General features: G+C 40.8%; 1 protein-coding gene across 5 annotated transcripts in view; it reads left to right on the top strand.

The window, feature by feature from the left end:
- The window catches only part of inpp4b (inositol polyphosphate-4-phosphatase type II B), a 313,356-nt gene that overhangs the window by 180,420 nt on the left and 118,036 nt on the right, over window positions 1-14,900 (top strand). For all 5 annotated transcript variants that reach the window (XM_008111861.3, XM_062980903.1, XM_008111862.3 and 2 more), the window contains 2 exons: window positions 10,905-10,958; window positions 13,734-13,813. In XM_008111861.3, the coding sequence (XP_008110068.1) occupies window positions 10,905-10,958; window positions 13,734-13,813 (134 nt within the window). The remainder of the gene's footprint in view (window positions 1-10,904; window positions 10,959-13,733; window positions 13,814-14,900) is intronic.

Below are 14,900 nucleotides of genomic sequence, written 5' to 3'. Positions count from 1 at the left end.
ATCTTGTGGCGTTCTGTCCTTGACAGCAATGGGCCATATTTAATAGGAGAGCTGCCATCAAAAATTGCCACCATACTCTCTCTACAGAGAAGCTTATGTTTATGCTGAAAAGGTGAGGAAGGAGTAAAGTCTACCTTTCTTTCTCCAATTTGGGGATGGGAGGAGCAGTGTGATGGGAACTTCTTGCCTCTGCCTCTTGTCACTGCCTTTCTGCTGTGTCCCGATTACAGCGATGAGTTGATTATAAGTCAACCAGGTTCTGGGGGGTGATTTTTTTATCAATTTGTTTTCAATTGATGCATGAGTATATTCCATAAGTATATGACTCATCCTCAGACAGAAATCACATAATTGTATTTCATGCATACATATTATTCACAAATGCTTTACACCAAAATAAATATTATTAATCTCAATGAAACATCATTCCGTAGTACTGCATGTTGAGTACCAATCGTCAAGTCCTTAATCACCACATCACCTTAGATTGTGATCCTTTGAAGGAAAAGCATTTGTTTAGCTATAAGGAGTCGTGAAGAGGAAATTATTCTCTGTTGTGTTCCACAAATATTTGCAAACAAAAGTTTGTGCTCAAAGCAGAATCTACAGAAACTTTGTTTCCATCTGTACTGGAGGTTGTATGACTTCTTTCACAAGGGTCAAATAGACCTTAGAGAGATGTTCCCTTTACATTTCCTGCATTGTCACAGAGCTGCCTTATGAATCTGCACTGGATGATGTGATTTAATGCATGATTAAATCCGGGGGGGGGGGGGGGGATACAATTTAATCATGAACCTAGTACACATTTCTGAAACATACAGAACATATATCCCTATGAATCTAACTGTAGCACTAGGATGAGTCTTCGGCCATCATAATCTCCATGGCTATGCAAGAGCATAAAAGTTTTATCTCCCTGAAGGTTTCCCTCTGAGTTTCTGCCTGGCCAAGTTCCAAAATTCAGTTTTTTTCCTACTATTGGGCTTTCGTGATAGAATGGGATATATTCAACACTCATCCAAAGCTATTTTGTCAGGGAACTCAGGGCTTCCTGGGGCAGTGTGACAAATAAGGTTATTCCAGTATTTAATTGACTGCGATGCACAGTGTAACTTACACTCTAGAAGTGGTCTTCTATTCTGGAAAGGAGAGTAATAATCTGGATGTAAAGGATTTCTGATTGACATATTTCTTGTCAGATAGCGTGCCTGCAAGTTCATCAGATGGTCCATCCCTCGAAGAAGATGAATTTTCAGTACATGCAGCTTAGAGCCCTAGTTGATTTGTGAAATGCAAAAAAAATGTGAATGCTCCTAAGTATTTTGAAGAGCCCTCGAAATAAAGCTCATTGAAATGCTTCGTTCTCTATGAAGAGATTAAGCTTCTTCTGATACCATTAATTGTATCCTTAAAGAATGAGAATTATTATGGGGTAAGATTTTGCAGAGAAAAGTCCTTGAAATCTTGATGCAGTAATAAACCACAAGAGCCACTTGTGATTTTTGCTACCACAGGCTACCATGGCCATCCCCTACATTTTATCTGGCTAAAGAACTGGGTTCATTATTTGAGAGTGCTGCTGTGATTGAGGTCAAATAGATTGCAGAAATCATCTCTTACCATTTGCAATGGCTAAAGCATCAACATGCTCCTTCAAAAAAAAAGCAGGGAGCATCTGGTCACACTTAATGTTTCAACATTTCATCTGTGTGAGGGAAGACATCCTGGAAATTTCCTTTAGTACAAACTACAATTGCTGGATTACTAACTGGGATCAGTCATCTGGAATATACTGTGCTATTCTTAAAGCAACTCTACTGATTACTAGTCAATTTCTGAGCACAATGTGAAGTGCTTGTTTTTACCTTTTAAGACGTAAGACCTAGATATGTTGGGGACAACATGCTGTACTCTGAATCTATCAAAAGCTCTTTTCCAGAGGCCCTTTAGATTTCTCCAAATTGAAATGTAGAACTAATAAGGAAACAACCTTCATGTTGATAATGTCAAAATTATTTGTAATATAGCTAAAAAGATTTTTACCTGACACTAAGCTTGAGCACATCCTCTTTCATATGAAAGCCTTTTTATTTGCTAAATCCTTTAATAGTTTTTGAAGGTCCTTTAATATTTATGTATGATTCCCTGTTCTTTCTGCCAATGGCTGAATTGATAATGGTGATAGATTATACTGTAACTCATATTAATTGTAACAAATCGATTTATTTTGTCTTGTTTTAGGACCCATAAATTGATCTAGAACTGGGATGATACATTAATGCACTGCATATATAAATATATAATAACATCCTTTTGATCCATCTCCTCTTTTATGCTACGATATTCTAGTTGGAGATGTGAGACATCCCTTCAGTGAGTGGAAGGCACCCATTGTAGTTAACCATTGTTTATAAGTTTTCAGATGTTAAACTATAAGCAGCAGTGAAGTTCTGCAGACATTGATCTGACTATCAGTGGATGCCTTTCTCTGCTAAAGAGCACATAAATATTGGGGGATGTGTGATCCAAATTGATACTGGCAAGGCTGTGGCATAAATTTCAGCATTCACACGGCAGCTTTTTACTATTCTTCTCAAAAATATGCTAGTTGAAAGCAATATAATTCTCTGCTCCAGCAGAGGACACTCTGGGGAGTCAGATCGGTTGCAATTGGCACTTTTCAGTTAGGTGTAAATCCACAGTCTGCTTTTTGATTCAAAAATCACTTTTAAGAAAGTTGCTTTTATCATTACCGTTTTATGTGCATGTTTGTGGGGAAGTGTGTCGAGTAAATAGAAACTGTATCTTGAAAGGAGTCAGTTTTCACTGCTTTAAATTGGGAGCTAGTGGACTTAATCCAAAAACGCTTGCAGTAGATGATTGCCTGGTGAGGATAAGGCAAGAATAATCATACCAGAACAAGCAACACATTAATTTATGCTAGTATTAAAAATAGACTACTCTCCTAGAACTGTAAATATTTAAGATGAATGACAGGTCATGTGGGGTTATCTAAAACATGTCAGACACAGCAATACAAATTCAGCACAGTCAATTTCGATATGTTGATTTTATCTTTTTTAAACTATGGCTTTAAATCTAATCTGCAGTGATAATCCAACTGACTTTTTAAATTCAAGCATGCCATATAAACAATGCCTTACTTGCTTGGGTTTTCTTGCCACCGTGTTTCCCCGAAAATAAGACAGTGTCTTATATTAATTTTTGCTCCCAAAGTTGCGCTAGGTCTTATTTTCAGCGGATGTCTGATTTCTCCATGAAGAAGAATTCACATGTATTGTTGAACAAAAAAATTAACATTTATTATATACTGTACAGTAGTTGTCATCACAAACCAACATAACCAGACAAACTGTGAATCCTATCAAGAATTTCTTGTTACTACCATTATTTCCATGGACAACAGCCTTACTTACTTACTTGCTTACTTAGGCGATCCCTCGTAGCTCGAGGACGATTGTCTTCCATCCTTGGTGTCTTGGGGGTGGGTTCTTAGGTGGCTGAAGAGACCTATTCTTGACCCGCATAGTCTCCTGCAGTGAGGACATCAGTTTCCAGGTGGAAGGCGGTCCCCGTCGGGGTTAGCTTGACGCTCCTTCCTCTTGGCACGTTGCTCCCTTAAGCCCTCCATTCGTGCCTCTTCAAACTCCACAGCACTGCTGGTCACAGCTGACCTCCAATTAGAGCGCTCAAGGGCCAGGGCTTCCCAGTTCTCAGTGTCTATGCCACAGTTTTTAAGGTTGGCTTTAAGCCCATCTTTAAATCTCTTTTCCTGCCCACCAACATCCGTTTCCCATTCTTGAGTTCGGAGTAGAGTAACTGCTTTGGGAGACGGTGATTGGGCATTCGGACAACGTGGCCAGTCCAGCGGAGTTGATGGCGTAGGAGCATTGCTTCAATGATGGTAGTCTTTGCTTCTTCCACACGCTGACATTTGTCCGCCTGTCTTCCCAAGAGATTTGCAGGATTTTCCTGAGGCAACGCTGATGGAAACGCTCCAGGAGTTTGGTGTGACGTCTGTAGACAGTCCACGTTTCGCAGGCGTAGAGCAGGGTTGGGAGGACAATGGCTTTATAAACAAGCACCTAGGTATCTCTACGGATGTCCCGGTCATCAAACACTCTCTGCTTCATACGGAAAAATGCTGCACTCGCAGAGCTCAGGCGGTGTTGTATTTCAGTGTCGATGTTGACTTTTGTGGAGAGGTGGCTGCCAAGGTAGCGGAAATGGTCAACGTTTTCTAATGTTACACCGTTAATCTGTATTCCTGGCTTTGCAGAGGGATTAGCTGGTGCCTGTTGGAAGAGCACTTTGGTTTTCTCGATGTTCAGTGAGAGGCCGAGCTTCTCGTATGCTTCTGCGAAGGTGTTTAGAGTGGCTTGTAGGTCTTCTTCTGAATGCGCACAGACTACGTTGTCCTCAGCATATTGGAGTTCTATAACAGATGTTGTGGTGACCTTGGTTTTGGCTTTCAGTCTGCTGAGGTTAAATAGCTTGCCATCTGTCCGATAGATGATTTCCACTCCGTTGGGAAGCTTCCCATCAACAAGGTGAAGTATCATAGCGATGAAGATGGAAAATAAGGTGGGGGCAATAACACATCCCTGCTTGACACCTGATTCCACCTTAAATGGGTCACTTTAGGAGCCGTTGCTGTCCAAGACTGTTGCCATTATGTCATCATGGAGGAGCCGCAGGATGTACACAAATTTGTCAGGGCACCCGATTTTTTGGAGGATGGTCCAGAGAGCGCTGTGATTCACTGTATCAAATGCCTTTGCAAGGTCAATGAATGCCATGTACAGAGGTTGGTTTTGTTCCCTGCATTTATATTGGAGCTGTCGTGCAGTGAAGATCATGTCCACTGTTCCTCTGGAGGGGCGGAAGCCATTCTGGGATTCTGGGAGGGTATCTTCTGAGAGAGGGAGAAGGCGGTTTGCAAGGATTCTTGCAAGGATTTTCCTGGCGGAGGTTAGAAGGGAGATACCACGATAGTTCCCGCAGTGTATTCTGTCCCCTTTGAAAAGGTGATGATGGTGGCATCCTTGAAGTCTGCTGGGATTTTCTCGGTCATCCACACCTTTTCAATGAGCTGGTGGAGTTGTTGTATCAGCTCAGGTCCACCCTCTTTGAAGATTTCAGCAGGAATCCCATCAGGTCCTCTGGCTTTGTTGTTTTTTTTGTTGGCTGATGGCATTGCTGACTTCTTCCAAACTAGGCAGTGCTGCAAGCTCATCCCTGGTTTGTTGTTGCGGGATTTGTGAGAGGGTCTCTTCGGCCACATTGGAGCTGCGATTCAGCAGGTTCTGGTAGTGCTCTTTCCAACGTAGTGCAATTGATGTTTTGTCCTTCAGAATTTTGGTTCCATCTAATGAGCGTAGGGGCTGTATGCCATGGTTTCTTGGTCCATAAATGATCTTTGTGGCTTTGAAAAATCCCTGAGTGTCATGGGTATCTGCAAGGTGTTGGATTTCTTCAGCCTTCTTTGTCCACCAGATGTTCTTGAGTTCTCTGGTCCTTCTTTGGACCTCAGCTTTTGCACTGGCATAGATCTTTTTCTTGGCAGCACAGTTGGTGTCTCTCTGCCATGTTTGGAAGGCTTTCCTTTTGTTATCAATTAGCTGTTGGATCTCTTTGTCGTTATCATCAAACCAGTCTTGATGTTTCTTAGTTTTGTATCCAATGGTTTCTTCGCAGGCTGTGATGATGGAGGTCTTCAGTTTGTTCCAATGTTCCTCAACATTTTCGGGGTGTTCTGTGGGTAGATGATCCTTGAGTGTTGTTTGGAGAAGGGCTCGTTTGGAGGGCTCCTGAAGGGCTTGGGTGTTCATTTTGCGCCTTGTTTTTCTTCCTTGGAGTCTGCGTTTGGGGACGATATTGATAGCCATCGTGGATCGGATTAACCTGTGGTCTGTCCAGCAGTCATCAGCACCTGTCATGGATCTTGTGAGAAGCACATCGCGGTGGTCTCTGGCATGTGTAATAACATAGTCCAAGAGGTGCCAATGCTTTGACCGAGGGTGCTTTCATGATGTCTTGAGCTTGTTTTTCTGGCGGAAGAACGTGTTGGTGATGACAAGGTTATGCTCTCCGCATTTGGTCAGAAGTAAGATGCCATTTGAGTTGCTGTTTCCGACCCCGTCTTTTCCTATGATCCCTGGCCACAGGTCGGAGTCCCTTCTGACTCTGGCATTAAAGTCCCCCAGGAGGATGATTTTGTCCTCCTTAGGTATCTCCGATAGGATGGTGTCCAGCTGACAGTAAAAATTTTCCTTGATGTCTTCGTCAGCATCTAGAGTTGGTGCATAGGCGCATATGATGGTTGCCTGTTGGTTTTTGGCAAGGTTAATTCGGAGGGTTGAAAGTCGTTCATTGATGCCAGTGGGTGCTTCAGTCAGGTGCTTCACCAGGTCGTTTCTGATAGCAAAGCCAACTCCGTGTATTCTTCGCTCTTCTTCAGGCAGTCTTTTCCAGAAGAAGGTGTAGCCTCCCTTTTCTTCCTTCAGCTGTCCCTCTCCTGCTCTCCGGGTCTCCTGAAGGGCTGCTATGTCGATCTTAAAGCGTCCTAGCTCCCTTGCAATGATAGCAGTCCTGCGTTCGGGGCGTTTACTGTCAGTGTTATCCAACAGTGTCCGTACGTTCCATGTTCCAAAGTTCATTTTTCTTTTTTGGCCGCAGAGTGGGTAGGAGAGGCAGACTATGTTTAGGGCACCTTTTCTAGCCCTTTTCCTGTGTGGGGTGAGCAGAGCAGATCCTAAAAAGGGCTGCTCAGTCATGGATACAGCTGCCGGACTACTCAACTGCCTTGGTCCTTGAGGTAGAACGACTGAATCCATATCCACCGCCCATGTGCCAGTCTGTGACTAGGGGCTTCCAGATTTCACAGTCCTGCCCCCGTCGCCACTCGCTGATCGCCATTGGGCTTTTGTAGGTTTGTTTTTATTTTTGTTGGAAGACGCCTGTGCGTGATTTTTTTTTAATGTGTGGAGATTGGTGCACAGCCGGTCAACACACAGTCTTCACAGAGTGAGGTTCCAGCAGTGGTGTGGTTAACACAACGAGAGTGGCTTCTCGGTCTGTTGCAGCCTTCTTCCGCCTCCACAGCCGTTGTAACATGTACCATGTTATCCTCCGCCTGCTCCGCCGTTTAGGTCTTTGGGTCTTCGGATTGTGCTTGGTCTGGAACCTCCCCTGCGGCCACTCCTGTGGTTCTCCAATGGTTCTGCCCACAGGTTCATCGGAACACGCAAGCCCCCTCACCACGGCAAGGTGACAATCCATCGAGGGGGACAACAGCCTATGGTACATACATTTAACGATCCTGCATGCTCTGGTGTTCTGTTTGGCGGGCATGCTTCCAAACAAAAACTTTGCTAGGTCTTACTTTCAGGGGAGGCCTTATATTTAGCAATTCAGCAAAACCTCCACGAGGTCTTATTTTCATGGAATGTCTTATTTTCAGGGAAACAGGGTAGTTATATTTCCTTATGCACTACTTGAAAAAGCCAGTGAATATTTTATCAAATTAAACAAGATACAGTGTTCCCTCCCTACCTTGTGGTTCGCTTTTCGCTCCCTCGCTGCTTCACAGTTTTATCTGAGCGGTGGCACATGCACAGAAGATGCCAGTTTCCCTTTTTTCGCATGCGCCCTCCCTCTCGTCGGTGTCCAGCTGGGCCACTCTAAATGCTGACGAGAGGGAGGCACATGGAAACTGGCAGTCGCCGGAGAGGAAGCCGCCAAGTAGAAGTGCAGGAAGAAGGCTTTTAAAGGAGAGAAAGGCTACCTAACTACTACTACAATATGTAAATATTAAAATAAATATAGCGTCCCTACTTGGCGGATTTTCACTTATTGTGGGTGGAAATGTAACCCCCACAATAAGTGAGGGAACACTGTATACTATACGATATACCATATAATGTAACATACAGTGGGGTCCTTTGTACTTTCTGGGGTTTGGTTCCAGGACCCCCTGTGAATATCAAAATTCATGGATGTTCAAGTTCTGTTATTTTCAATGGCATAGTAAGATGGCATTTGATTGAATCCATTGATATAGAATCCATGGATACAGAGGCCAACAGTATTTTAAAAGTCTTATTTATCCTGCATTCTAAATTTCTTTACGGTTTACTTAGAAAATGGGAGAGGGAATAAATGTACAGTAGGTTTTCTGGGAGTAGAGTCTCAGTTAAGTGAGATTGGAGCAACCAAAACTCTCAATCAACTGGTGAAAAAAACTGAAGAAATAAGTTACATAAAAATGTAAATGCATGTATAATACAGTAAAACTTACATTCGGTTAAGTTTGTCTTAGTTTTTACCTATAATGTGGTTGCTGGTCCTGGGTTCCTGGCTGTTGTTGGACCACAGCTCCCAGAATCCCCAATCTTTGACCATGCTTGCCACAACTGAAATTCCCATCATTTGGGAATACAAATGTGGGGACTTTTTTGCCATCTCCAAAGTTTGCAATATATGTAAGTGATCATGCTAATTGGTATAGATTACTTCAATAGAGTTTCTCATGAGATAATGATCTAAGACAGTGATTCTTAACTTATGAGTCCGCAGATATTTTCTCTTCAACTCCCAGAAAACCTAACAGCTGGTAAACTGCTGGGAGTTCTAGGCCAAAACACTTGGGGACTCACAGGTTGAGAACCACTGATCTTAGGAGTTTCTGCACAGGTATTTTCTATATATGATATAATTAGAACACAGAAATATACATCATTAAATGTTGCTGAATATCAAAAGCATTAAGAACTTCCAAGGTCAACACCAGCAGTTGATTTGAAATGACATATCTGATCTTTGGGCATTATGTGCTTGTTTTTCTTGCATAAATGTTTTCTCTGTAAAATTTTGGTAGCATACATTATCAAGTGTCTGCATTGATATTGCAGATGGCCTCAACTGAGGATTTCCTTTTTACATCATCCTTTTCCATCAGAGCCCTACTGTGCTGATTTTTCAGATGAGCCAAGATATCAAGCTGTTTCTGTTGAGAATTCAGGATTAAAAAGAGAAAGCACAGAATTGGAAGGGTGAACTATACTCCTACTTTCTTAGCCTCTGAGTGAAGCCACCCCAACTTTTGTAGTTTTTACTGTCTTGATAATTTGTTTCACTCTTCTTTATCTATCTCAGTAAGTCAGTGTTTCTGTTTGTTCATATGTTTGGCTTTGTGCAAATCTTTGTGCCTTTATATCCAGTTTTTATTCTTTTCCCCTGCTGTAGTGGATGATTTCTTAATTTCTGTAAAATGGTGAATAGGAATTGAGTTACTATCTGAAAGTTTACAAAATGGTAACTCCCTAAATCCCTGCTTGTAGTCCATGATGTGATGACTTGAGCTAAGGCTTTATTGGTAGTCACCATAGAATTTCCTGCATAAGAAGTGTGGCCATCCTCCATCTTGTTGAGTATTTGCAATGATTAAAAATAAATTTTCAACTAGGCATTTGAATTGTCACCTAATGCTGGGAGCATATTGTTTTAATGTTGTGTACTGTACTATTTCAGATTAGTTTTATAGTTGGCTTTAAATAATGTATTTAAATTTGGAATTGCATATTATATTATGTACTGGCAGGATATAAATGAACAAATGTTCTCTACTTTAATATATAAAAAGGAGTTGTTGTTTTTTTTTTACCAAATTGCTATATGGAGGTCATTACAAGTAATGTAACATTGTTGTCAAAGGCTTTCATGGCCAGAATCACTGGGTTGTTGTGAGTTTTTTGGGGTGTATGACCATGTTCCAGTAGAGAATGCTACTGGAACATGGTCATACAGCCCGGAAAATTCACAACAATCCAACGTAGTAATGAGTGAAAATGAAATCATAGAACTATATAACTGGAAGGTACTAAGGGTTATGTATTCCAATTATTCTCAAGAATTTTATCAGGTTTATGCAATGAGTGTCGTCCCCATACCCAAATCAACTATTGCTTATATATTCCTTTGCAGAATCAAGATGTTGGATGATGGAGTTCTAGCTAAATTTTCCAAAACTTGGAAATAGAAGTCCAACCTTCATGACCTCTAGAATCATGCAACAAGCATGGCCATTTCTCATGCTGAATAAAAAATTCTGACATTTGCAGTAAAATAGAAACTTCTCTAAGATCTGGAATTGTTGTTCAACTGATTTATTGACCAAACAAGGACAAAAACCTAGACATTAACACTTGTATGTGATATAACCAATCAAGAAACTTCACATTGTTGATTGATCTTAGGAACCAATGAAGCATATCTCTATATAAAGGTTTGGGTACTCCAATTTCAGCTCCAGTCTGTATGAATTGGTTCCACTAGCAAGTGAGAACATTTTTATTCCCATAGGCTTTTAGAAATTGACTGCAATAGGCTTTCAGTGATGTGCTGTCTTGTTGATTGTCATCCTATGTCTTTTTACTAGATATTAAATAACTTCTATATATATTTTATTGATGTATACTTTGTAAAGGTGTACCACAGTTTATCAAGCCTTGACTGGTTAGATGTATATAATCTTAGGAAATATCAAGTAAAGCCTTCCTCAAACAGGGATGACTCAGAATTTTATATCAGTTCATTTAGGCTATAATTTATTCCATTAGGTTGAATTTGTCTAAGATTTGGAAAGAGAGAAATGGATGAATGTGCACATCCCTATTTCCCACCTGGGGCTTTGCAGATATTTTGGACTGCAGTTTGAATAATCTCAGGCCATTGGCCGTGCTGACTGCTGCTTGACAGTGTTGTCATCCATTAATACTACTATTTTAAAATCGATATTGATACGTTCAGAATCATTGTTGGACACAATAGTATGCATATCCTAATACTGTCTTATAAAAAAGTACACTTTTTTTTTCTAGGGCCGGGCCAGCACCTTGGTGGACCAAAAAGAATCACCAAGAACAGATATTGGGGTAAGTCTGTTAAGCTAATGAATAAATACATATAGGAATTTCTAAAACAGAATAGGTTCAGAATGGCTTTAATGTTCTCTCCCTCAATCTCTTCTCTCTCTGTGTTCTCCTTCTCCTCCTATGTACCTACCCATAAACTGAATTCGTTATTATATGCTTTCAAATAATTTCCAAGGGCCGCAGTGGCACAATGGGTTAAACCCTTGTGCTGGCTGAACTGCTTCAGGTCAGCGGTTCGAATCCACAAGCTGGGGTGAGCTCCCATCTGTCAGCCCTAGCTTCCAATGAGGGGACATGAAAGAATCCTCCCAGCAGGATGATAAAACATCTGGGCATCCCCTGGGCGAAGCCTTTGCAGACGGCTGATCCTCTCACACCAGAAATGACTTGCCTCAATTTGCTTCTGACACGATAAAAAAATTCCAAGTTATGCTCATCTTAAGACGTTGTCGCAGATTTGTTCAGATGGGGTTTGCAATTATTTTCCTCTGAGATGCCCGAAGTCACTCAGTTGGTTGTCATGGCTGAGAAGGGATCCATATCCTGGACCTCAAAATACTAGTCCAATACTCAAACCACTGTTTATTTTATTTACCCTATTTATACCCCACCTTTCTGTACCCTGAAGGGGACTCAAGCGGCTTACATGTGGCAATTATTCAGTGCCTTAACACATACGAAATTAAGCTTAAAATAGATTGAATTAATATTAATACATAATATCATTTAAAAACATTACATTCAATATTAAAATCATGCCATCCAGAAATCATATGCCATTCCGTAGTCATTGCACATGTGCCAAATTCATTATTGCACTAATTTATTCTCTGAATGCCTTATCCCAGTGCAAAGTTTTTACTTTCCTTCTGAAGGCTAAGTAGGGAGGGGGCTGATCTAATGTCACTGGGAAGGGAGTTCCACAGTCGAAGGGCCACCACTGAGAAGGCCCTGTCTCTCATCCCTGCCAGTCGCACTTGTGAAGCAGGCGGGACTGAGAGCAGGGCCTCCCCAGATGCTCTTAAATCTCTGAAGTGGTTCATAGGGGGAAATACGTTTAGACGGGTAAGCTGGGCCAGAACCAGTTAAGGCTTTATAGGCTAAAGCCGGCACTTTAAATTGTGCTCGGAAGCAGACTGACAGCCAGTGGAGCTGACGCAACAGGGGAATTGTGTACTCCCTGTATGCCGCATCCTGGCTGCTGTTTGTTGGATCAGTCGAAGCTTCCAAACAGTCTTCATAGACAACCCCACATAGGCTGTGCTAGTTCTCATAAAACTGAATGCATAACCATTTATTTGCAGTGAGAGAGAAAATGAGCATTTTTCCACCTTTGTACAAATCCTACCAGTATGATGAACTTATGGTAGGTTAGTATGATGGCAAAATGATCTAAATATAATGGAATTCTTTCATGATGTCTGCTTAGATCATGTTCAGAAAGTAATGAGTCTTGAAGTATAGCCATATTGTTTAGCTTTGCCCTAGCCACTTGAGATTATTTCAGGGGCCATGACAGAGACTTCTGTTCCATGAACTTCTTCCTATGCATCCTCTAACCTTATTTACATAGTGTGCTATTCTCCTCCTAATTATTCATCCCTTATGGGTGCCATACATTCTAGAATACAGCCTAGCTTGAGAAAATATATAGTCCTTTGAGAGAGTTTGTACAATGGAAAAGATTGGTTTTGTATTATGGAATCTCTGAGGCATGGCCCAAAAAAGTGAGTTCAGTAGGGCTCTGTAAGGGGTTGGGAGGTGTATAATCCCTCTGAAAAGAATCCATCAAGACAGTTGATAGGCAACACAAGAGGGTGCAGGTAAACAGAATGTGTGGTAAGACTACTATACATTCAGTAAAATTGAGACATCTATCTTTCTTTCTGATGAAGTCCAGAGGGAGGTGGAAAAGCTCATTGCTTTCCCAAGAGTCTTGCAGCCAAGGAAATAAAAGAATCCTTGGTGTTAAAATGTTCTTTTAAAACTGAAATATTGTCTTGAAACAATAATGAAAAAAGTTCAGGAGGGAGGGGAAAAAGTGTCTTAAATTTATCACACTGAAAAATCTTCAAAATAATGCTGCCGTAGGTACAAATGCAGGGGAAAGCATCGGCCAATGTTATTGACACAGTTGGATGAATACATTTGCCTGCATCTGCACTGGAATTAAATTAGCTTTTTGCTTTAAAGAAACAAGGAAACAAATTTCCCCAAACAATGTGATGAAATTGTAAAATGTAGCATTGTTATTAATACCATGTTCTAAGTGATACATAAAAATAGCTGTGGAAGACAAATATACCTATCCTTGGCAAGTAAGGATGGTGCTGCCTTCAAGACTGAGAAATTATTGCAGCAAGAACAACAGTAATAAAATCCTGCATGTTTAGCATTACTAGCAATGTAGAAGCCAAATAGGAAGAATAAAGCTGATATTAAAGAAGAAGAAGAAAAAGAAGCAAATTACAGCTATATGTTTTCTGCACACTGTTTTTGTCAAGTTGTCATTCTGATGGTTGTGAATGAAAAAGAAGTTGCTGACTCAATCTAACAAATTATTGATAATAATGTCACTGATCTATGTGAGCATACTGCAGAAAAATACATTAAGAGTAATTTCCAATATATATTTCCTTCTGTCTTGCTATCTGGTGAAGATTTGCTGCTCTGATCATGAAAAAGAAAAACCATTCAAATTTGAGATATGTAATGAAAATGTTCTCCACTTCCCCGATCCCATCTCATCTATCCTCTCATCTCTTTGGTTTCTAGCGAAGTTTCCTGGGATGTGCTACATTTAAAGTAGGCGACTTGGTGAAATCAAAAGAGCAACAACTGACTCTTAGCCTGAGGTAGGTCTCTCTGTGTTAATTGCAAGTCATGTCAGATTAGTGAATCTATAACACTTAATGATTGGCTGTGTTTTGAAATGCCAGAATTCCTACAGGTTCTTCAGATATAAGGGTGTGTGCTATAATCAAGTGGTCAATTCATATGCAGCTGTTTTCACAGTGAACAAAGCTAGCTATATATACTTGTGTATAAGTCAGACTCATGTACAGTAGAGTCTCACTTATCCAAGACTCGCTTATCCATGGTTCTGGATTATCCAATGCATTTTTGTAGTCAACGTTTTCAATATATCGTGATATTTTGGTGCTAAATTCGTAAATACAGTCATTACAACATAACATTACTGCGTATTGAACTACTTTTTCTGTCAAATTTGTTGTATAACATGATGTTTTGGTGCTTAATTTGTAAAATCATAACCTAATTTGATGTTTAATAGGCTTTTCCTTAATCTCTCCTTATTGTCCAAGATATTCGCTTATCCAAGGTTCTGCCGGCCCGTTTAGCATGGATAAGTGAGACTCTACTGTATACTCAGAATACGCAAGGGTATTTTGATATGACCCATGGATTCATCGAGGGTCATTCGCAAAGACAAGAAAGCATCAATGCCATCTCAGGGAGCCAGTTGCCTTTGTCCACCATCATCATTTCCCCAACCAGGCATTTAAAAAGGTCAGAAGTGGCAACATGGTGGAAAGAATAAAGGTTTTAGGTTCTTCTGGGATGGACTAAGCTCTTGCCTTTTGTCAGTCAACTCAGAGAAAGGAATAGTTTCTTTTTTGATGCGAGTTAAGATTCTGTCTTTATACTAAATAAGTTGGTCCATGTGAACAGCAAAGTCAGTTCCATCATAGAGCTGGAAGAGACCTCAAAGGACATCCAGAAAATACAATCAAAGCACTTCTGACAGATGGCAATCCAGCTTCTGCTTAAAACCTCCATAGAAGGAGACTCCACCAGACTCCTAGGCATCATATTCCACTGCCAGATCAGAACTGGCCTGGCTGTTCACTCTCCTTCCCAAAGAGTTTTATTATTTATTTTTATTTATTTATTTTATATACCACTCTTCTCCCCCAGGGG

Source organism: Anolis carolinensis, chromosome 5 (genome assembly GCF_035594765.1).
Source record: "Anolis carolinensis isolate JA03-04 chromosome 5, rAnoCar3.1.pri, whole genome shotgun sequence".
NCBI lineage: Eukaryota > Metazoa > Chordata > Lepidosauria > Squamata > Dactyloidae > Anolis > Anolis carolinensis.
The sequence above is the reverse complement of the archived record's forward strand: the minus strand, read 5'-3'. Positions and strand labels throughout refer to the sequence as shown.